A 25,091-nucleotide genomic window follows, 5' to 3' on the forward strand; every position below is an offset into this window, starting at 1 on the left:
ATTGATTTTCCCCCCTCAACTGTCAGAAAGTTTCCAATTAGATGCAATTAATTCAATTTAACTTTTTAAATATTTTAATTATTTTTAGAGATTTTATTTTGTAAAAAAAGATAAGAAAAAGTCATTTCTAGACACAATAAATCAATTTTTCCAGCTGTATCTCGTGATTCCCAAGTACGAAGGAAACCAATTCTGACAATGTAAAAATATCTCTCTTCATGACAATCTTTATTTTCTTTTCAGTGCTAAGGTTGTGTCTCTTGCCCTGTTTTTTAATGAATCTGGCAAATATGCAGAGTTTTGAATAATGAATTTGTGAAAAAAAAATGCAGAGGAAATGTGTAATGATTCAGACGAGACCCTATTATCTTAATCTGATTCCATTAGCAGCAACATAAAATTGTTTCTACTAACTCAGGCTTTCTTTTTTAATGAAACTTGGTCAGCTGCAAAGTCAAATGTTTGCATTTACAAACACTGATCAAAGGCATCTAATTGCGTAGATGAGCTCATGACCTGGTCCCACAAGCTGTTGACTTCTCAGGCTCCAGTCCAGCATGTGCTTAAGCTTCAAGCACTTGAGCCATAGGAAGGAGAATCGTCCCACCAAGCCCTGAGTGCCCATCTTGGTATCACCCATACCAGGAGGGAACGTGTTCTGCTCTCGGTGGCTTTGTGCTAACACAGAAGCAGGGGATAAGAGGTGGTGGCAGCACCTTGGTATGGATAGTGACCAAAGTTGGTGGCTGTAGCAAGTTACACTGTGTCCACAAAACTGATTATTGCTTATTTGGGGAAATTCCAGCTCAGTGCAAGATCTGGAAAGAGAGCTGGGCAAGGTTGGATGAGGATTTGAGCAAACCGGTGTAGTGGAGGGTGTCCCTGCCCATGGCAGGGGAATTGGAACTGGATGATCTTGAAAGTCCCTTCCAACCCTAACCATTCTATGATTCTATAAGAGTTTGTGGTGGTAGGAGCACCATTGACGTTGCATCATCTCTCCATCCCTGGTCCTGGGGTAGGGTGTTCCCACGGTCTGGCAGAGCAGTGCTGGGACACCATCCTCTTGGAAGGGGCTCCCAGTGCATCCCCCATCACACCCTCCCACGGGTGCCCTCTTGGGCTCTGCTCTGGAGCAGAGACGTCCTCCTGAGCCAGTGCTAAAAGATGTGCTGAGGCTACACCGATTATTATGCTTCCAGCTCACGCTGCTCCTCCTTGGTTACTAAAATATTCATGTCTGGCGCAGGGTGCTGGGAGGCTGGGTAGCACATTGTCATAATAAAGTGATACTGAATTTTACATGAATGCTACTTTTTCTCTTTTTTTTTTTTTTTTTCTGCGTGGTCCAAACATTATAAATTAAATTCAATGTTGCCCAAATAAAGAACCAGCGTTTCAGTCCATATTTGAGAAAGGGCGTAATTTGTTAAATTGGATAAGCCATCCTTTCTTTCAAACTATGCGCACTTAAAATTAACATAAGCGATAAACCACACTGTCATTACATGGGAGGAAGGACTCTCCTTTTCTTACAAAGGTTTCCATGATTTTATAGTCTTCCTCACTCTGCCTCAGAAGCTTTTCACAGAAAAGGAGGAGATGAGAAGGGGCAAGCTCACTGGGGGTAGTCGTGGGGTGATGTTCAGAGCCCAGGGAGGTTTTTCTGGGGGGCTCAGAGCCCTGCACGACCCATTGGGACCCTGCAGATACGTCTGGGCCTTCCTTAGAGAGGTGTAGTTATGCATCGACGTCCTTCCTGCTCCTAGAGAAGACTTTCAGAAGGCAGTGCCTGTTGCTAGCAAACACCTACCTTTATTTCTTTTCTTTCTTTGCAAGATGACACTCTGCAGATCATAGTCTCAGAAGAGCCTCACAGCCAACCCTCAAAAGAGCATCTTCCAAGGAACGGAATGATATTTATTAATAAGAGTTTGCTACTCCAGTGTACTTGAGCTGGCAAAACCAGGAGAAGTCTACAGAGACGTATTTCTCTGGAGTCCCAGCCCAAAATACAGTTCAGCCAGGTTGGAGGTTGCTTATATATCCCAGCGTCGATATTGTCTACTCCTGCAAATCCCTCAGCTGCCAGTGCTTCAGCTTGCTTGAAACTAGCTGGAAATAACAGCAGATACAGAGGAAACACTCCATGCCCAGGTGTAACCTCAACGATGGTGCTAGGTTGGATCCCAATCCTTTCCTATTTTGCTCCCCCCAAGCCACTTCTCATGCTGCTGCTCATCCAAGGAGTGATTTTTTTCCCTCCAAGCGCTGGACCTCCTTTCAAACCATCAGCTCTTTTCCCTACCTTTGACTTCATTTCATTGCCGCGTGCTCCAGCATCCTCCCGCAGAGTGATCAGGAGTGAGGGAAAAGCCCAAAGCACACCGATCCAGCAGTCAGTTTGACTGAAAGTGCACCAGTATTTCCTTCTGAACCACCTACTGATTTATTTCCTACGCTGGTGTTATTTTCTTCCATGTAAAGCTCAACTAGATCTAATTTATTGGCCCCAAGAGAGGTCGACGTCTTTTTGCGCGTGAAACAAAATATTCCCACCGGACCCGTAAAATCTTGAACTGTGATAAATTTATTAGAATGCCACCATTTTAAATTCAAACGAAAGCCTCGACGCACACGATTCATCAGGCGTTGGCTTACCCTACGGCCTTATTCCTCTGTGCTTAAACGTGGTATAAGAGAAAGGGTTTCCATTAATCCCCACTGACAACCCCAAACAGAATTTTTCAAAAACAAAAGCAGTGATTTAGTGCACACACACCTCCCAGGTTTCTTTTCCTGGATTCTCTCTTGGGACCATGACCCACCTTTGCTTTCAGCAGGATGCGGTAGCCCTGATTTCAGCCCAAGAAACCTAACTGCAGGCAGCTCATGGCCTTCTTCTTTGGAGGAAAGTCTCACCGTGGTGTCAACTTGAGGTCTTTTATTGAGGTATTTGATGGGGCTTGCCCTTCCTACAGAGGAGAACCTACCATCTACGAAGTGCCATGAAGGCAAAAGCCCCCCCAAGCTTGCATTTGAGGTCCTTTGAACAGTTTTCTGACCTTTCAATTTAGCTTTGACTTTTATTTAGGTTCATCTTCTAAAATGCGATAATTCTTGAGGGAAAAATGAAATGAATGTCACCCTTTCCCTGGCAATATCAAAAGTCTGACCGTATTAGAATGCCCCTTCCATTCACCTGCTCCTGCACTTGGCTCTGCCACCATCCTCATTGGCATTGAAACCCAACTTGGGAAGCTCAAGTTGGTTGTGAGAAATGCAACGTGCCCTTGGTTGTATTCTGCATCAATGTTGAACTCAGCACAGTCCTGGGGCACACGACAAGAGTCTCCCACCGAGGTCCCCAGTGCCCCGTGCCTGCCTGGATTGGAATGAGCTCGGGTTGGCAGAGGTTGACAAGCCCATGGCTGGTCAGTCTCGACATCACAGATGTCCAAAACTAAGTTCTGACTTGCTTCAAAAGCAGGATTAATACCGTTATCTAACTACAGAGACAGATTCTTATTTCCATTTTAGTCTTCAAATACAAAAACCCTCCCACTCGCTTGATGTGATGAGTCAGTACCTGCCACCGCCCAGTGTTTCAAAATAAAAGTAGTTTTGATATTGAAAAAGGTTGTGCCAAGAACATAAAAAGAGCTTCAGTGTCCCTAACGTGGTATTAATTTTTAGAAATACACATAAAAGCTCTGGCCCCATAAACCATGCTGCTTTCTTTGGAGAAGACCTTGAAAGAGCAAACAGCAAGAGGACAAAAGAAATTCCTTCCACGGGAAGGACTATTTTGTTATGCAGCCCTAAAAGTTAAGAATGATGGGGGAAAAAGGCAGACACCCTCCACTCACATGTTCACTTTATCCAGAATTGTCCAAATTAGATGAGAATCACGGAATGGTCTGGGTTGGAAGAAAAAGCTTTATGTGAAAGGAAAAATACGGGCACACCAGGGAGTTTGCCATCATATTGAACGTGAGGAATGATTCTGGTGGGAAGCAGAGACACTGAGAAGGAGGTGACACTGGCCATGGGGGCTGCAGAGGTGGGCACCAGCTTCCCAGAACTTGCCCAGGTCCAAGAGTTGCTCTAATCGTGTTTTATCTTGAATATGAACTTGCCCTTGTCTCTGCCGATTGGATGAGAAGCCACCCATTCACGGGACAGGGAGAGACAGAAGGGTTTGGGGCATAACGTACACAAAAAGTGCCCTTCCAACCTAGTCCACACTGTGAATTGATTCATAGAATCATAGGATGGTTTGGGTTGGAAAGGACCTCAAAGATCATCTAGTTCCAACCCCCCTGCCATGGGCAGGAACACCTGCCACTACACCAGGTTGCTCAAAGCCTCATCCAACCTGGCCTTGAACACTTCCAGGGATGGGGCAACCACAAGTTCTCTGGGCAACATGTCCCAGTGCTTCACTACCCTCAGAGGGAAGAAGTTCTTCCTTGTGTCTAATCAAAATCTCCTCTTTTTCAGTTTAAAGCCATTGCCCCTTGTCCTATCATTACATGCCCTTGTAAAAAGGCCCTCTCCAGCTTTTCTGTAGGCCCCCTTGAAGTACTGGAAGGCTGCGAGAAGATGTCCCTGGAGCCTTCTCTCCTCCAGGCTGAACAACCATGTGTTGAGTGCTTACAGCTCAACAGTAACATGTTTTGAGGTTGCTCACCTCACCCAACACTGTTTTGGATAACTTTACTACTAACTCTTGATGCCTGCAGAAGGATAGGCTCAGCAACCACTGGGAAACAACAGGAGGCTCCAGGTGTGATGGGAAGCGAGGAGAGCAGAGACAAATCCCAATCCCAGTTGCCCACAACAAGGAGACTGAAAATAGTTTGGGAAATGTAACAGCTGGAGGAGCGTCTTGGAAACCTCTTGTGCCCAACCCGGGGAGATTGAGGTGGTGGGAGCTGCAGGTGACCCTGGGACGCAGAGACTGCTACCCCGGTGCTCGTCATCCAACATACCAGCCAAAGAGCGAAAATTTGTATCAAAACTTTATTTATTAAACCAAAAAATGCACCATCGGAATAACATTTCTATAAAAAAATGAATATGGGACTGTTCTACAGTGCATTACAAAACCTCCTTTTTCTTCACGTAGTAGTATACAAGATTGTGTGTAGAAACAGTCATTTCTTTTTAAACTGTAAGCAAGGTTCCTTTCTCATAGAACAAAATTTACACTTAAATATTGCAGTCACTATTCTAATTTGGTTAACAATGCTAGAGGCTGACAATTTAAAGAAACTGTTTTAGGCTCAAAATGCCACCTTTAGGCCTTTTGTAACAACAAGATTTTCATTTTTTTCTTTCTTTTCTTTATTTTTTTTTTTTAAACTAAGGCTAGTTAAAGCTGTAGTAGAACCCATTTTCTATCAGATAAACATCCTCACTAGTAAGCTAAAGAAATTTCGAATTACCTCGCAAAGCCCTTTAAACGGCATTCGCCAGTGCCAGGACATGGAATTCGCAGGCTGGAGCCTGGGGGTGCGTGCGACAGTTGTGGTGACCGGTGACTCAGTGGCCACCGTCCCGCTGCCTGACCCTCCTGAAATCTTCACGCTCGGGGGGGGTGTGCGTAGCGCAGGGCCGGAGCGCAGCGCACGGGCACACTGCAGCTTTAACAGCCTGCTCTAGGTTTCCAGCCAGGTATCCTTTGTATCATAAATTAGCCAAAAGAAAACACTCTAAATAATAAATTAAATATTACTTATAAAAAGTATCCCCTCCCTGATCCCCCCACCCCCCACCCCCCAAGCCCCATATCCCCAATGTGACGGCGATTTCACGACCGGAGGAATCGCCAGGTCTATTTTACAAGAATAAAACCAGCATCGTTCCTTCTTCGACCGACGTCACTTCCTCGTGCTTGGAAAGACATGTACAACATACGGCGAAGCATGCTGGCTTGTACGGTGGGCTGTAGTGTGTTCTCCGGCCGACCCAGAGCAGAATGAAGATGCGGTCAATGCCTTTTGCTGAGAACGTTAAAAAACCAAAAACAATCAACTGAAAAAAAAAATAAAGGTCATGGAGCCTCCGAGAACCCAGTTCGACACCAGACAGGACAATGAAACAAAGCCGACACGAAAAACCATCTCTGATCACCTATGAGGCCATGGGATTTTGAGAAGAACCTTCTTCCATCCAGCTTCCAGGTCTCTCATTTGAGGAATGAGGTCGAGGGGGTGATGGATTCATTGTCGTCTTCTTCCCAGCGGAGTGCTTCCTGTATCTACACCTGCTTTGGGATTTAACGAGCGACTTGGTAACGTTGCCAACTCTCACCCTGTGACCGTTTGCATCTGCTGGTACTGTTGCTCTGGCTAAAGGCGGTTCATGCCTCTTCACGGCAGCGCGTGCATGGATTTGTAAGGATTCAGCGTTAGGTGCCTTTTAGGAAGGCGTCCCGGGAAAGGACCCTTGGTGAGTTACAGCAGGAATTAAACCATCAGCTCTGACTACAGAAGAAAATACCTGACGCTTCCGAAGATGTGGAAGGAACCCAGAGATGGGTAAACTCACTCCGTCCTTCCATGTGCGAACAAGCCCTGACGTTTTTTCCTGGTGTTTTTTGGGTTATCCCATGTGTTTTGGCAGAAGATGTCAGAATGAGTGAGTGCGCACTGCAAATGTGCCCAGAAGCTCTTGGAGAAACATTTTGAAAATCATCTAGGCTTTAAAGAAGTCAAGGAGGGAATTGGGCCAGACACGTAACGGTCCTACCACACTGGTGGTGGGAAACTCTGGAGTAAATGATCCTGCTGGGAACTGCATGACTATCTCTATGCTTCTCCAATTTCTGCCTGTTTTTTAGTTGGGAATTACTCAAACATGAGGGTGCACAAACAGCTGGACCAGTCTAGGAGATATGATGGTCCTCGCTCCCTGAGAAGTAGCACCACAAATCCTATGGTAAAATTTTGGCAGTAATGATGTCCAGCCCCGGAATCATGACATTATCAAGGTCGTACGCAAGAAAAACAAGCAGGTCATCCTTCCCCTTCCAAAAATTAAAACAACTTCTCAACATGACTGAACCTTTTCCCCAGAAGTGGACATCTGAGCAGTCCACAAAGACGCTGAGCTCAGTCTTTTGAACCATTAACATTGCTCCATTTGTAGGTCTTTAAGCAGAAAAAAAAAAGGAGAAAAAATAAAGAAAAGAAAAAATAAAGAAAAAAAAATCTTTTTTTTTTTTGGCTGTTGGATTTTTTTTGCCACCTGTTTATGGCAGCCCTGTTGTATCGATCAGATAATAATCTTCCACGGCAACATCGAGCTTTGCAAGCCCATCATACATTGACAGATTTCTCGTTGCATCTTTCTGGGAGCGTCCGTGGCTGAGATAGTTATGGGCTATAAATATGCTGACAGTTGAGGAATTTGTCAAAACTCCAAAGAAATTCTCAGCCAAGCTCACTGCAAATAAATCGAGCATCAGCAAAGCATAATGCGGAAGTTTTCTGTTAAAACATTTGAGTTTTGCAAGTTCTGTAGTTCACACCTAAGGTGAAATTTAATTTAAAAGAAATGCCTGCTTACTAATTAGTTAAGAATCATACCAAAATCCACCTCAAATGAAGGTTGGGAATGTCTCCAAGGCTCCTGAACAATGACACCCAAATTTAGTGTCATGTAGTTCAGGGGAGGTAAGGGAAAATTTGAAAAAAAATCCAACCCAACCCCAAAACTCAGAATTTATATGGAATAATTTAGTTTTACTGTCAAATGCTGAATATAAATTGAAGCAGAAATGTCTTACTAATTTATTCAGAAAGGGGGTGGGGAGGGGCTGTGTCTTGCTTGGGCCGAGCATCTAAGAGTTGTTCCTTCCAGAGTGCACAAGGACTTGTCTCGGTGCGGACCTCAGCCGTGGTCTTGGCAACCGTTATGGATTTTAACGGGCTGAGCCTGGAAACAGATACGCATCAAACGGCGGAAGAAAGACTGTGCTCAATGGGAGCTCCGGATCAATCTGCAGACTTCCAGGGGCTTCAGTGGTTTAAGTCGAAGAGAGATGCCTGAACAAAACCCAAGAGGTTGATGAACACCAAAGCAAAAATTCAACTGTTTGTGGCTCATCCAATTTTAGACAATTTGAGATTGTTATATACTCGGTTTTGGATAAATATTCCACGATTAAAAAGGCTGCAGTGCTGTTTTTTAAAATCCTGGGACCAGTTTCTCTTCCCAGGCAAGAGATATTTCATAAATGATAAGCGAGAGACAGGTTTGACCTCACGTTTCCATTTCATCTATGTCAATCTCTGCCAAAATGGACGGGGAACTACTCAAAAACTGCATTAAGCGTCTTCCTCGGGAAAGATTTGTGCATTTTAATGTTTCAGTGGAGGTTTGTGGGTTACGAATCTTTCCAGAGTGGAAAGCTCAGCCTCCCACGCAAACAAGATTTCATCTCTCTCGAGAAACATTTCATTAAAATCTTAGTAAATCCAATAACAAGGCTTTTTTTTTTTTAAAGGAACACTTTCACAAACACACTAGAGCTCCTAACGAGGCCTTTGAATTCCTCCTTGACATCTGATCTCCTTTCCGGCACGAGGCCATAGAAAATAATCTGAATTATTACTTCTGTTGCAGTGCCATTTTACTCCAAATATTTTATTCGGAGATTCACATATAATTACCCACCTAATAAAAGGAGCTATTAGGTTGTAAAGATCCTATCCTTTCCATGCTCTTTTAAAATTATGACCCACTCAAGCTTGAAATCAAAGGCAGAGCTGAATGGAGTAATTCAGCTGAAACTCCCTTATTGGGTTTTGCAGCCTCCTAACTGATAAATACGCAAATTAGTTCCCTTTTGGTGATTCAGCCGCATAAACAGGGATTAATGCCGAACGCAATTGAAAATTTCCCAATAAAACGTACGCGCACAAAATTTGCTCCATTCAACCAGCTACCGCTGTCAAGAAACGCCGCGATGCGCAGCTAAAGGACTTGGAGAAGAGGGATTCCCTACAGATGGTCCATGGTGTCCTGCTGCTCTCCGCTCTTTGCTTGCCGTTCTCGTGGAGCACTGGCCGATCTCAACCAGGAAATATTACACTTGTGGAAAAGCCATCCTAATTAATTTATCAGTTATTTACTAGCCTCTGCAGTAAATACCAGCCTCTTTCTCCCAAGCTTGTGTCCTGCCCGCAGGAAGCACCCAGCACCTGCCACCCCTTTGCCGTCCTCATCCTCCACCCATCGTCATCCCAAGTGGATGGATCTTTGGAGCGATGATGTCCCGGGAGTTGAGGGGTAGACATAAAAAATTCAGGGAAACTTCAGCTCTGGTATTCTCTCTGCTCCGGCTTGTGATGGCTCCAGCGGCGCTTCGCAATGTCATCGCAAGGGCCACCCATCCGCAGACATGTTTTTTTACAAACTTTAGCACGTAACAAGAAGATTGCATATTATGTCCTCTTTTTGCAAGTGTATGCCGGCAGACTTCTGGTTTTAATTTTTTCTTCCTTTTTTTTTTTTCCACATTCCTGGTTCTCTGTTTGCCATACAGAGCACATGAACTATGGGAGGATTGACAGACGCTTGCTAAAACGGCGGAATTTTACAGCAACTCGCTACTCCACACCACTTGCGCGGGATGAGCGACGGCGACGACAAAAGAGAATGAGTAATTTGTCTTTTCATTTTGTGCTGTTGGGAAAACTTCCAAATTTTTGGTGTGGTGGTGTGATTATTTGCTATGGGTGTTTTTGTAGTTGGTAATTACGTATTATTGTAATAAAAGAATAAAACAAACGAGTGACCTACAACACTGTCTCATTAACGGCATGGTCTATGTTTAAAAACATACTTGCATGAGGTAAGACTAGACCTACACAAAGAGCTACAAACCTCTACGGAGTAAAACATGAGTTAGTCATGACAACTTGAGCTCTATGAAGACTAGTAGATCAAAAATGAGCAATCCGGTGGCGTCAGCTACGACTCCGTGGTGATGACTTCGTTCGTCTTGCCAAGCTTTCATCACTTGAGACGCCTGACTGACAGTTCTGTAACATTTCTGTTCTTCTTTCCTTTTTTTTTTTTTTTTTTTCTTCTTTTTCCTCATTCCTTTGAGGACTTTGCAGGAATCTTCCTTGCACTGAAGGAGTGGTACCGGGACCAAGATGATTTTATGGGGTGGTGTATGCGGGTGGGGTACACGTGAAATCCTGGTATGCTGCAATGCTCCGGGATAATTATCGCTTCATCAAGTGCTGTTAGAAGGCTGAGCCTGTGATAGCGTTGAGTTGCTTCATTAGCCCCTCCAAACTGGCCATCTGTTCACTCAGATCATCCTGCTCATAAACCTGGGAGTGAACAAACACACGCAGATAAGTTGGCAGCAGGATGGGAACCAAACCCCCCACCTCCGAACAGAGACCTGGGCATGGCCCATGGTTGGGGTCCTCCCACCACAACACCTTCCCTGCGTGGTCCTCAGTGTCCTGGAGCATTCAAGGATGGGCTGAGGCTTACAGGCTGGATAGCAAAGCCTCTTTGGGCTCAACATGTGAGCTGAAAACCAGGGGTGACCATGCTAGGACAATATTAAACATTAACGACCATTCCTTGAGCCCATGTTTCTCCAGCTCCATCCTTACGTTGCACCCATCCATGGTTGGAGGGGACAATGAAACCATTTTTTAGCACCCAAGAGAGGTATCATCTAAACATGCCCTCTCCTAGGGCTGCGACAGCTCATTCAGCAATTTGCTGAACTTCTCAGCCCTTGCTGGTGGTTGGGAACTTCTCCCATTGCTTTAAGTGGGAACAGAGGACTGGGAACAGTTTCCAGAGGCAGTGAACTGTGGCTGGAAGAAAGCAATCCTTTGGGGGTATGGTCAACTGAGAATCAACAGCAAAATCTAAAACTACCAGCGCCGCACCTAGTCTTGGGAACCACTGAGCTCCGAAATTACCAGTGCCGCACCTATTCTTGGGAGCCATTGACCTCCAAAATTACCAAGGCAAGAGCAAGAGGAGGGATCCTCCACTTTCACACTCCGAGAGGGACCTCAAACATGAGTTCTGTGGGTTTTACCCAGTTAAAAGATGTGGATAAGCCCCTAAGGTGGGACAGAGACGGCAGCTTAAAAAAGCACCTGCAGAGTCAAGCTTAAAAAACCCTATTCCCCAAATTTTCGCCTTTTTCCCCAAATTCTGACCACCCAATGAGCTCGTTGCCTGCACCGTTATTGCCAGAAACGGCCCACATGCTGTGGAGCTTGAGCGGTGTCTCTCCTGAGAGCTAAATCGTGCTGCTGCGAGAAAAATATGGTGCTGAGAGCTGAACTCGCACTTTGTGTTAGTAGATGTCCCGTAGTAAATTACTCCTTATGCCAGCCATTTTTACCACGCAGGGCTCCTACAGTGCCTAGCAAAAATTTCTGTGCGAGTAGATGAAAAGAGGCGATATACGACACGTATTGAATACGTTCCTTTTTTCCCTCGTTCTTTTTCTTTCGCGTTCTGTCATTTTCTGCATCACGTGAGACCTTTCTCTAAGAGAGCCTTAATAGGAGTGAAAACATTATTCCAATCACACCATCGTTTCAGTTTCACTTATCTACTCCTTCAATGCTATTTGTCTCCCCATTATCTGCTATTACTATACACTCGTTTTTCTGGCCAAAATTATTTTCACCCCTTATTGTACTTCCCACTCCACTTCCTCCTCTTCTACCGGTATCTCAGGGTGCTTGGGAAAGAGTTATTCCACTGATGATATTAACACAGAATTTAAGCGCTTCCTTCTCCCCTGTATCACACATCCCCAAGTCCATTAAAGTCAAGACGAAAGTTTTACCGGCTGCCGGAATTTTTTTAGGAGCTTTTTAAGAGCTCTCAGGCACCGCGTTAACGCTTTCAGGAAGGAGGGACGGAAAAATCTACAAAATCAATGTGTAGATCAAGGAGCAGAGAACAGAACTCAACAGCGATGGGTGAGGGTTAGGGTTGGGCGATGAAGCTTGTGAGTAGGTTGGATTGGAAAGAAAGGCGGTTCTTACGTTGGCGGAGTCCTCCGTCTGCTTGTGGCCTTCTTCTGCGACCTCTGGGGCTGTGGGCACGGAGACGGGAAGAAGAGGTGACCTGGCTTTGCCCGCCAAGCCAAGGGACGCTGTTTTAACCTGAGCCTTGGGGAGGTTAGGCCCTGGAAGAAGAAACAAAAAGTCGCATTGAGAACCTGTGGATAGGAAAAAGGGAATGGCAGGAGGGAATTTTTAGGCTTATAGGCAAAATGCAGTTGGGTTTGACCATTGCAGTTTCGGTTGTAAACTGAGCAACGGAGCCAACATAAACACGTCCTAAAAACTCTTCAACTGTATTTCATGGGCTTTGTTCCCAAAAGAGGACTCGCAGCTGCAGCAGGTTCGTATTTTTCTGTCGATGTTACTTTTTGATCAAGCGTGTTCTTTCCCAAAACAGCAAGTTCTCCCAAGAAACTTCAGATTTTCCTGGGAAAACTACCTACAAACTGAGTACTCCAAGGAGATAAATGAAAATCTCGGCTCTATGGCCCCTGCCTGGCAGGGAATGGTTAGTTTGATGTTGTGTTTGATGGAGAAAGGGAGACCAAGGAGCAGAGAGCAGTGGTCAGGCTGGTGGAATAGTGTTTTTTCCACGGTTCTGTTTTTGTTCCTAACTCCCTCAAGCTGACAGCAGCCCTCCAGGTGGGTCACGCAATAAGCTAAAATCAAAATTGCATTTCAACTTGCTCCAAAAAAAACCCACCAAAAAATTCTTTCTGACTTTTTATCCCAGCTTGGATGGACAGGAAAAAGAAAATCAAAATAATTTTTTTTTTTGAAAGAAAGAGACTTTTATTTTTAAATAGCTGCTGAAACCAGTGCTGCTTTTTGAAGTACTGCCCTTTAAAGAGGCACCAGCTGAGATGTCTCAGCTCTCTCCTAGAGGAAATTAAAAATACTTTGTGTCCTGAACATAATTTAAAACATCAAAGAATAAAACCTCTGTCCTGGACAATCTCCATCCACTAAGCACAAGGTCGCTCCTCTCTATGCAAGTCTCGGCTGGAGACCCAAGGGTTGTCCATTGAAACAGAAGCACCCAAGATATTGATTTTAAGTATGTTGGGACAGTTTTAAAATTAAAGTTGCCATACAAAGTCAAACTGAAATCACAGATCTCACACATCAGAGATTCAAGGTCAAAAATGGAGAGGGCAATTTCAAGCTTTACTTGCTGCTGGTGTAATCCTGATCCACCTGAAGCTACAGCGTAAACATCCCTACGACCTGCCTAAGGCCAAACTCATTCCAGTGAGTGTCTTTGGCACTTCTTCTCAGCCACCTAGTTCCTCTAAAATTTGTTTTTATCCACTTTATCTCTATTGACATGTTGGTGTTCGTTGATGAGAAGCTCACCATGAGCTGGCAATGTGCACTGGCAGCCCAGAAAGCCAACCGTGTCCTGGGCTGCATCCAAAGCAGTGTGGGCAGCAGGTCAAGGGAGGGGATTCTGCCCCTCTGCTCTGCTCTCCTGAGACCCCCCCTGCAGTTCTGTGTTCAGCTCTAGGGCCCTCAACACAAGAAGGACATGGAGCTGTTGAAGCGAGTCTAGAGGAGGGCCATGAAGACGGTCCAAGGATTGGAGCACCTCTCCTCTGAAGCCAGGCTGAGAGAGTTGGGGTTGTTGAGCCTGGAGAACAGAAGGTTCCAGGGAGACCTTCTAGCAGCCTTCCAGTACCTAAAGGGGCTACAAGAAAGCTGGAGAGAGACTTTTGACAAGGGTGTGTAGTGACAGAACAAGCTGCAATGGCTTTAAACTGAAAGGGGAGAAATTTAGATTAGATATTAGGAAGAACTTCTTCACTGTGAGGGTGGTGAAGCACTGGAACAGGTTGCCCAGAAGAGTTGTGGCTGCCCCATCCCTGGAAGTGTTCAAGGCCAGGCTGGATGAGGCTTTGAGCAACCTGGTGTAGTGGCAGGTGTCCCTGCCCATGGCAGGGGGGTTGGAAGTAGATGATCTTGAAGGTCCTTTCCATCTCAAACCATTTAATGATCCTATGACATTAAACGACTTTGATGACAACTCATGGTCTAAGGCAAATTTCCTAATAATTGCTAGGCAGGAGGCATCACCTACCAAGGACCATCCAATCTCTCCAGCCTCACCAGCAGGGAACACCAGATCCTCTCTGGCGCCTAATATCACTAAATAGCATCTCGAGACACAAAACCTGTGTAGAGAAAGGGGTGTCCCAACGGCAAGGCACAGGACAAGTTTGTACGAGGACGCTCATGGCTCTGGAGCCAAGACGCAGGGATGAGGAACACGGAAGATATCTCCATCCATAGGACGCGCTCAGGTTCCCTCCAAAATCCACGTCTCCCATCAGAAACACACCCAGTTTTCGTGCAAAGCCAAAATGTCTGTCCATGAATCTTAAATCAAGAGCTGTAAGATGGAGACAGGGAGGGAGAGACTCACCAACAAACACCCCAAAACGTGAGAGATGGGACAATTGTTGGTGCTAAGTATGGATTGCTGTGTCATCTTGGGGGGGACATTGACACCTTGTCACTCAAAAGACGCACCCAGCAGTTACACACTACAGGACCACTGAGAAATGCAAGAGCCCGACTCTAAAAAAATAAAGCGAAGAATTTACATCACGTGTAAACTAACTCTCAGCTGCCTGGTGCACCAGCTGTAGCTTCACAATATTTTTTTCCCCAATACTTTACACGTAGTAGAGAAGTAAATTGCAGCTGTGGCTCCTAAAGCTGATGGCTGTGGCATTATTTCGTAGAATCATAGAAGGGTCTGGATTGGAAAGGACATCAAAGACCACCCAGTTCCAACCCCCCCGCCACAGGCAGAGACACCTGCCACTACACCAGGTTACTCAAAGCCTCATCCAACCTGGCCTTGAACAATTCCAAGGATGAGGCACCTACAGCTTCTCTGGGAAATCTAGTCCACTGTCTGACGACTCTCAGAGTCAAAAAGTTCTTCCTTAGATCTCATAGAAATCTCCCCTCTTTCAGTTTAAGCCATTACCCCTTGTCCTATCGCTACATATCCTTGTCAAAAGCCCCTCTCCAGCTTTCTTGCAGGCCTCCTTGAAGTACTGGAAGGCTGCTTGAAGATCTCCCCGGAGCCTTCTGTTCTCCAGGCTCAACAACCCCAACTCTCTCAGCCTGGCTTCAGAGGAGAGGTGCTCCAGACCTTGGATCATCTTTGTGGCCTCCTCTGGACTCGCTCCAACAGCTCCATGTCCTTCTTGTGTTCAGGGCCCCAGACCTGAATGCAGCACTGTAGGGGGTTCTCAGGAGAGCAGAGCAGAGGGGCAGAATCCCCTCCCTCGCCCTGCTGCCCACGCTGCTTTGGATGCAGCCCAGGACACGGTTGGCTTTCTGGGCTGCCAGCACACGGTGCCGGCTCATGGTGAGCTTCTCCTCAACCAACATTATTGATTTTCCATTCTAGTCTAGTCTAGTCTAGTCTAGTCTAGTCTAGTCTAGTCTATATTTCTATTTTATTCTACATTTCTATTCTATTCTATACCTCTATTCTAGTAGCACTCCAAGTGCCCTGCGAAAGAGAGATTTCTCTGATTCCTCTTACAGTGAAGCTGGATTGCATCCTGGGATATCACCGTGATGTGAAGAATAAATAATAGGATACAGCCACCGCGGAAAATCGCATCCACGCGGTTTATTGGTAAGATAACGGACCCAAATAGGCTTTTATTATATGAGTGACTTGGCGTTGCACCTTGTTTGATTTTCATGGGCTTGTGGAGAAATAAATACTTGATGTGACGGGAAGAGCTCATGTAAAATGCAGAGAACGCCGTGATTGCAATCCTATAACTTCTGCAGTAAAAATCATGTTTCTCATACGTAACTCATTAATTGTAGTAATTGGACTTAAACACACACTTTTCTGCACAGAGACAGATGTTCCCCCCCTGGATATTGTTAATGAGACGCCGTAACGATGATTAGTAAGATCACTTTGTGCATCTTTTTGCCCTTTAGCTCACAACAGCAACAGGCAAATTGTTGTGCTCTTAACTAAACACGAAGCTGAGAAAATTTTCCGTATGCACAGCTGCATGTTCCAAGTTCTTCAGCAAATGGTTCACAGCAGTGACTGTTGTCCAAGATAATACCTCTAATATGCAAGTAATACAACAGTTGAGCCCTCTTCCCACCAAAACGACATTAAAAAGACCGAGAAACCCTCTCAAAGACAATTCTAGATGCAGAAAATTGACATGTTAAGTAAACTCATTTATACAAATGAGTAGCTAATTAAATTAGAATTGCTTTGGTTTCCAACGGTCTCCAACTCAGCAGGAGCCTCGCGAGTTAAAAACAAGGAAACCTTGGATCTGAGGTCAAGAGAGGCGGAAGATGACAATCCTGATCAGGTGTGACTCTGAGGAGCCCCAGCGTGGATTCACCGTTGGAAAGTTTCATTTCCTCAGCTGGGTTATTAAACGCTTCGGTGGCTCGTTAGTTCAATAATAGATGGCGACCAGGTGCAAATCCCAGCTACCACCGCCTCTCCGAGGCTCACACTGAGCGGGCTGCGGTATCATCTCGGATATTTCAGGAGTGCTGCACTGCGGTGCGATCCTGAGTCAAGCCAAAAAGAAGCAGTTTTCGAAATCTATACGTGTTCGTTAATATCAGGCCATACGTTCTTATGATGGACACCAAGTAAAACCAATATGGCATCCTTCCTCTTGATAGCAATCAAATCATAGAATCAGAGAATGGGTTGGAAGGGACTTTCAAGATCATCTAGTTCCAAACTCCCTGCCATGGGCAAGGACACCCACCACTACACCAGGTTGCTCAAAGCCTCATCCAACCTGGCCTTGAACACTTCCAGGGATGGGGCAGCCACAACTTCTCTCGGTAACGTGTTCCAGTGTTTCACCAACCTCATTGTAAAAAATTTCTTCCTTAGATCCAATCTAAATCTCCCCTCTTCCAGTTTAAAGCCATTGCCCCTTGTCCTGTCATTACACACCCTTGTCCAATGTTCCTCTGTAGCTTTCTTTTAGGCATCCTTGAAGTACTGGAAGGCTGCTCGAAGGTCTCCCTGGAGCCTTCTCCAGGCTCAACAATGCCAACTCTCTCAGCCTGGCCTCAGAGGAGAGGTGCTCCAGCCCTCGCAACATCCTTATGGCCCTATTCTGGACCCGCTCCAACAGCTCCATGTCCTTGCGTTGGGGGCCCCAGAACTGAACAGGAATTTTTTCCATGAATTCTGCTGCATCTAAGAGAAGAAAACAATGGAAGAGAAAAGCCTGCACGCTTCTGATTTCAAGCCTACAAGTGGGTATGTGCCTCAGAGAAGTCAACTATGATCTTCGGATGTACGAGGGAAGCAATTTTTGGCAGAAGCAAAGCAAATAGCAATGCCGTTTTACGAAGCATTGGGAAGATCCTATCTGGAAAGCTCTGTACAAGTCTGAGGACTTGCATGGAGTTTATCTTCCTTGGAGGACGAAGAGCACCAAGATGAACCCTGTAGAATAAGACTATAAAAGTCAAAATATATGGAAGGTAATGTCAGACTTGTAACTAAATGAGGATCATCTTTTCTGTCCCCGTATCTCACACTTTTTCCACAGCTTTTTCTAACCAACAGGACCAAAGACAAAACTGATCTGCGCCGTTAATTAGAGCTGCTTCTAGTAACGAAGAGCTCCAAGCACGGAGGAATCTGCAAGGATGTTCCTGCGGAGATATGTCATAGCTGTCCAAGCAATCGATGCGGAAAATGAAAATTATTGAAGAATTTTGTCTATCCTAGATGCTTCTGGAGGAAGTTGGCAGCCTGAACTTCAAGGGTGGGGATGGAGGACTTTCTAGCAATGCAAAGCCAGATGTTTTCCCTATTAAATAATCAAAGCTTTGCTTGTTTTGCACCACAAAGAGGCAACTGTCTCACAAAAGTACACAGAAAATCACAAACACCACTTCCCGGTTATTTGAACATTTCCACTAGTTAAAACCAGCATCGGTTTAAATGACTTAAAAGCTGGAAAGATGAGAATAACACATAGACGGGAGCTTACTTGTAGCTCCATGGCAGGATGTCCCTGTTTAAGTCAGGGAAACAGAAAATGTAACTATACGAGAATTATTATTTGACAGCTCAGCTGCTTTTACATACCAGGTTGGAAAAAGTGGTTTTTCTTGAGAAATTCAGTTTCTAAAAATTATTTTTGAGGTGATAATCAAACAGAGGCTTGGCTAATTCTGCAAGGCATATTGTTCTAGAAAGAGTTTCATTCCGAAATCTTGGCTAGCAGAAGAAATAAAATAAGAAGAGAACTAAAACACAAAAGAGAAAGCGGTCATTTAATCACTCGCCAGAATACGGAACCGAGTGGGTCCTGGGTTTGCCCTACCAGGAAGGCTTTTGAAATAGCACTGATGAACTTCACGCATTTCTACGCGCTACGGCTTCAAAACAGGTGTAGAAACAGTGAGTTTAGGAAGGACACTTCCAGACAACACCACCACGGATCACTCGAATATGTGGAAAAACGAGAGATTTTGTCTCTGTCTTCTCATCTCCTCTTTGTGTCTTTAATGTTTTTAATCTATTTGCTGGGAATATTACATGGGATAAAAAGCAACTCGTTGGCTGCAACTGCTTGGAGATAACACGCGCGATCTTAAATTAATAGGGAGAAATCCAGAAAATTTCTCCGCTTACGAAACGCAGAAAAGCAGAATGGCCCATCATTAAATCTTCCTACAGATTTATGGTTAGAATTAGCCAGATAAATATTTTCTGAAGGGTTTGACTGCTGCCTTGGATTGAAATAGGTCTTTTCTATCAAAGGGGAACGAGTTCAATTTTTACAGACAAGAACTTAAATCTACACATCACTTCATACTTTGTAGTAGTCCCGTTGATTTTAATGAGACAACTCTGGTGTCTCAAGTTACCTGCCTGCTAATTAAACTTTACTGAAGTGGGTATAGACTTTAAATAGACTTTAATAAACCTTTAATAGACAAGACTGAGCCTTTCATGACATTTTTGTGTCAATACATCTCACAGTTGAACAGAGAAAGCTTGTTTTCATAAAAAAAAAAAAACAAAACAGCAGAAAAAAGAATCGAAATTGAACAGGAGGGAAGGTATAAGGCTTATGAAATAAAAGAATAACTTTCCTTTGAATCTGGGAGTTACTAGTGCAGCAAGCTCAGATTTCAGAAAGAAAAGGTTCAAGAATGAATCATTCCCGTATTTTCAGGGAATTTATAGACTTTGCCTACTGTAGTCTGTGACAAACACAAGTCCATAATCTCATTTATGTTCATCATTAAAATAAGAAAAAAAACCCACTCTGTTATGCCAGAAAGATTTTTATATCCTGTTAACAAAGGTGTTTTTAGCTGCCTTTAAATTCAACACCTGAATTCAAATTAGAAGAACGAGGTCTTCATTTGTGGTTTATATTGGCACTGGGATTTTTTTATTGGGAAGGATAAACTTAAAAAAACCCCAAAACAACAAACCCCCAGATTTTGGTTGTATAGCTAATTAATTAGAGCTAATTGATGGGTCAGAATAAATGCCCTCGCGATTTAACTCGCCACTATGCATGCGAGGGGATTAAATGGACGGCAATTAAATGCCTAAATTGAGAACCAGAGTTCAAAGTCTGTGGCTCCAAAATTTACCTGATTTCTATCCCATAATTCTTGGAATTTCCACCTCTAAATGCTCCACATGAGATCCGGTATCCAAGACACTTGTGTGACAGTGATTTATACCAATGGTTCCCATAGGATGATGATGATGATGATGATGATGATTATTATTATTATTATTATTATTTATTTGACACATAGCTAATGGTTTTGACTCTGGCTTTGCAAACCTTCACTCTTACCTTGATTTTTTTGGTTCTTTTCTTACAATCGATATAGTAAAAAAAACAGTGTGTGGGTCAGCCTGGATATGGGAAGGATTTGTACCGATGTCTACGCAATACCATAGAATGGTTTGGGTTGGAAGGGACCTTCAAGATCATCTAGTTCCAACACCCAAATCAGCTGCGTCTTTTTAAACCAAGCTGTGTGGTGTGGTGGACATGCTGGAGGGAAGGGATGCCATCCAGAGGGACCTGGACAGGCTGGAGAGGTGGGACTGTGAGAACTTGCAAAGTTCAACAAGAGAAAGTGAAAGGTCATGCACACTGGTTGGGGTAATCCCAAGCACAAGTACAGGCTGGGTGGAGAATGGATTGAGAGCAGCCCTGAGGAAAAGGACTTGGGGATGTTGGTTGAGGAGAAGCTCACCATGAGCCAGCAATGTGTGCTGGAAGTCCAGAAAGCCAACCGTGTCCTGGGCTGTATCCAAAGCAGCGTGGGCAGCAGCTCGAGAGAGGGGATTCTGCCCCTCTGCTCTGCTCTCAGGAGACCCCCCTGCAGTGCTGCATTCAGTTCTGGGGCCCCCAATACAAGAAGGACATGGAGCTGCTGGAGCGGGTCCAGAGGAGGGCCAGGAAGATGATCCAAGGGCTAGAGCACCTGTCCTCTGGAGACAGGCTGAGAGAGTTGGAGTTGTTGAGCCTGGAGAACAGAAGGTTCCAGGAAGACCTTCTAGCAGGCCTGCAGTACCTAAAGGGGCTACAGGAAAGCTGGAGAGGGGATTTTTACAAGGACATGTAGTGATAGGACAAGGGGTAATGGCTTTAAACTGAAAGAGGGGAGATTTCAATGAGATCTAAAGAAGAACTTCTTCACTCTGAGGGTGGTGCGGAACTGGCACAGGTTGCCCAGAGAAGTTATGGCTGCCCCATCCCTGGAAGTGTTCAAGGCCAGGTTGGATGAGGCTTTGAGCAACGTGGTGTAGTGGAGGGTGTCCCTGCCCATGGCAGGGGGGTTGGAACTAGGTGATCTTTGAGGTCCCTTCCAACCCAAACTTTTCCGTGATTTTATGATTCCAGGAAGACTGAGAAGCTGACAACTTGGATTCCCAACTCCACTTCTTTTGGTGGAGTAGCAATGGAAAAAAATGCAGAGCTTTTACAATCTCACAAAAGATACAGGAGCCTGAAAATGCTAAAGTTTTAGAATTGGGACACAATATAAAACCCACCACTTCACAGCCAGTATTTTCTATCACCTCCCACTTGCCTCTGCAGAAGAAAAATGACCTCCTAATTCAGGTTCATTTAAAGTGCAGCTGATCATCAAGGTCTTTCATTTGTGAGAGTAAAAAAATAAAAAAATAATACCTTTCTTGTCCATTTGTGGAATTTACGACAGATCTGTAATGTAATAAGCTCAACACTCCATCAAACATTTTCTATTTAACCTGAAAGGGGACTAAGCCAAATCACTTCTACGCCGATGCGTACGATTTGCAAAGAGGAGCAAGTGCAGCCACAGTGGGGACTATTGGAAATATCTCGGAGTGATCCTCACGCCTTCAGAATACGTATTAGGAACCTCAAGTGCTCAATCACAAAGCAGTGACAAAAAGGTGAGATCTCCTATAAAATATCAATGGGAAGGGCTTGATGTGAAGAGTTCAGGTTTCCTGGGCTCAAGCCAAAAAAAAAAAAAAAGGGGGGAAAGAAAAAAAAAAGAAAAATGGCAGTTTTAGCTCTGGATGAGGCTGATGTTGTGACCCAAAACCAGGAGCAGAGCCTTTGAAATATTTATTCATACACTAATGGCAAAATCCCCCCCCTCAACTGAATAATGATCTCTGCATGTCTGTTTTTTAATGAAGCATACGATGGATTTGAACAGCTAATTATAATGCTGCTACGGAGATATATAGAATAGATAAAAATATTAGAGGAGATACGTCCTTATAGCATCAGGTCAATCAAAGCCAAGAAGAAGCTCTGTGCTCATCTATTCTCCGGGTAAGATCCAAAAATTAATTTTAATAAAGCATGAGGGCCAGTGTTAGACATCAGCTCCAGGTCTATAATCCAAATATATAAATACATCTGGAGCTTCAGTGCGGGGTTGGCTGTGGAGCAGGTGGTGGGGTTGGTTGAGGACTGGAGGACAACACCGCCCGGCATTTCCATACAGCCTACTCTTTAAAAAGAGATATAAAATTCATAGGGCTGGAGGGAGGAGAGTCTGCAAACCAGCAGTGAAGGGATTTCAAGGGTAATGTCCACAGAATTTCAGGTTCCTGCTTTTTTAAAGTCCTTGCAGGAAATCTCTGGATCAACCTCTGTTGTTTTCTCCCCTTCTGAATTCTGCAGGACTGTTCCATTAGTTATGTACTGTCTGAAGGGATAAGACATCTCCTTGGCATGCATTGAAAAAACAGGACAGCAAAGCAAAGAGTAGTTTAATCGGTTTAAGTGACGATGAGTCACTTACTTATTGCCCCATTATTTCATTACACAGGACATGTCCAAAATGTTTTTAAGAAAAATGTAATGAAAAATTAATCCATTCTATCTATCAGGGTGAGGGAAGTAACAGTTATTGCAATGGGGGAATTTGCTAAGAGCCTTTTGAACCTGCGATGACCCTAAGTTGGGTATAATTAGCAGACGTGGTCCAGAAAGGAATTGTCTCAGTCGGTTTGCAGAGAGCTTGGCGAAGCCAGAGAGAGTTGAGGTTGTTCAGCCTGGAGAAGAGAAGGCTCTGGGGAGACCTTCCAGCAGCCTTCCAGTGCCTAAATAGGACTCTACAAGAAAGGTGGAGGGGAACTTTTGAAAAGGACATGTAGTGACAGGACATGGGGCAATGGCTTTAAACTGAAAGAGGGGAGATTTAGGTTAGATCTAAGGAAGAACTTCTTGACTGTGAGGGTGGTGAAGCACTGGCACAGGTTGCCCAGTGAAGCTGTGGATGCACTGTCCCTGGAGTTATTCAAGGCCAGGCTGGATGAGGCTTTGAGCAACCTGGTGTAGTGGCAGGTGTCCCTGCCCATGGCAGGGGGGTTGGAAGTAGATGATCTTGAAGGTCCCTTTCAACCCAAACCATTCTATGATCCTATGACTAGGGAGGAGCGACTGTGCAGGAACGTCTCAGTCCTCTTCTCTAGGAGGTTTGTTCAAATAGAGAAATACATCACAAACTTTGTAAAGTCATGGATGTCTTCAAAACTGCCCATTCATAGGTATCTAAGTATGGCTGAGATCATAGAATCATAGAATGGTTTGGGTTGGAAGGGACCTCAAGGCTCATCTAGTTCCAATCCCCCTGATATGGGCAGAGACACCCTCCTCTACACCAGGTTGCCCAAAGCCTCATACATGGGTAGTACCAAATACTCCGAATTGCTGGTGGAACAAAGTGCTCTTTCTCGACATCTCTTATTCAACGCTTTCTCTCTCTGCTCCCGTTTTAAGTGAAAAGAAGAGAGATTTAGATTCCAAAGGAGTGGTATTCCAGAGTGGGTACTGAAAGAACAATGTAGTTGAATAACCTGGTGCAGTGGAGGGTGTCCCTGCCCATGGCAGGGGGGTTGGAACTGGATGATTTTTGAGGTCCCTTCCAACCCAAACCATTCTATGGTTATATGATTCTATGATTCTGATTTTGAGAGATCATGCTGAAGACCAGGGTCAGTTCTGCACACTCCAATGCCTTGAGGCACAACTAGAAGTTAACAAAGGAAACCCTTCAGCAAGAAATCGGTAAAAAGAAGACATCACTCTGGCTAATGACTCTGAGGACAAGTACATCGAGGAAAGCAAGAGAAATCGTATGTAGAGAGAAATAAATTGCCCCCAATACCACCAAATAGCCAGAGGCAGGTCAGAAATGAAGTTATATGCAATTCTAAAAAGTAAAACTTGTGCTTGCAGTATAACAGTGGATACAAGAGTTTGAATGCCATATATAACTCCGCAATGCGCTGTCAACTACGTGACAGAGTCCAGAAAACCTGATTTTTTTCATTGCTTTAGCATTTTCTCGATTTATTTCCATTGCTTTAGCATTTTCTCAATTTATTTCCGTTGCTTTCTGGCAGATTATTGCCAGAAACTCGCAGTTCTTAATTTTGCCCAATAAGAAACTTCTACACGTTGTTTGGAGGAAACACCGCATCCGCTTACCTCAGCTTACTCACTCAAAAAAGGGCAATTTGATTTTTCGGGATGACGGGATTCTTTATGAAGACAAGTAACACGCCCCGACTTCCTCTCTCGTTACCTCGTCCCCCAATTTTTAACGGTTAAAATTTAAACTCTGATTGACTTAGTGAACAAATCGGCCATTCGAGGTAACCAGGCTTACTCACTTGAGTAGGACAAGTAGAATTGGATGCTCATAAAGTAAAATGCAGGAGTACAGAAAGACAAATGGCCTCTGTTATATCTAACAACTCATTCAGCAGAGCTATTTGGCAAAAAGCAGTTCTCCAACGAATAAGGATTTATCTAATTCTGTCTGCTGTCAGAAAGTGGATTACTTGCTGATGGATAGCAGGTGCTTCCAGTAAAAATACAGAGATGTTTTGGTCGCCTGCTTGTTGCAACCATCAACCTAACATATGCTGTACGGCGCGAAAGCTCTGTTGGGAAAACAGTATCAGGCTAGGAAAAGAGTAAAGCTGAAATCTCAAAGGTTGTCTGAGCCAAACTGGAGATTATCCAACCTAAAAGAGTAGGGTAAGGAGTTAAAATGAGATGTTTGAATTTTTTTCCCCTGTGTAATAGCTCTAGTAAGGTTATGGAGGCAAATAGCATTTTCCAAGTTATACCAGTTCATTGCGAAGAACAATTCTAGCACTGGGTCTACTTTACGAACGAAGCAGATAAGAGATATATCACCCAAACGTTCTCATCTGATCCAAGGAGGAATTTTCAAAACGGCTCTCTAGAAATGGTGCTACTCTGGAAACAAACCCAGAAATGAGCTGGAGAAGCACCGTTCCCTCTTGCTCTTCCAAGTCCCCCACCCACCCATGAACAAGACTTTCACTACAGCCATTAAATGTAACCCTGAAACCAGCCCACAGTTTCGTTCAACAGCAGCACTATTCTAAAGTCTTTTTTAAATTTATTTTTAAAATAGATAATAATTTTCTTTCTGTTCCTTGCA

General features: G+C 44.3%; 1 protein-coding gene across 2 annotated transcripts in view; it reads right to left on the minus strand.

Moving 5' to 3' along the window:
* Window positions 1–10,265: 10,265 nt before the first annotated feature.
* The window catches only part of DCC (DCC netrin 1 receptor), a 561,273-nt gene continuing 546,447 nt past the window's right edge, over window positions 10,266–25,091 (minus strand). For both annotated transcript variants that reach the window (XM_086628967.1, XM_086628964.1), the window contains exons 28-29: window positions 12,057–12,199; window positions 10,266–10,355 (exon numbers count right to left, since the gene is read on the minus strand). In XM_086628967.1, coding sequence (XP_086485093.1) covers window positions 10,266–10,355; window positions 12,057–12,199 — 233 coding nt within the window. The remainder of the gene's footprint in view (window positions 10,356–12,056; window positions 12,200–25,091) is intronic.

This window comes from Tauraco erythrolophus, chromosome Z, assembly GCF_009769465.1.
Source record: "Tauraco erythrolophus isolate bTauEry1 chromosome Z, bTauEry1.pri, whole genome shotgun sequence".
NCBI classification, from domain to species: Eukaryota; Metazoa; Chordata; class Aves; order Musophagiformes; family Musophagidae; genus Tauraco; species Tauraco erythrolophus.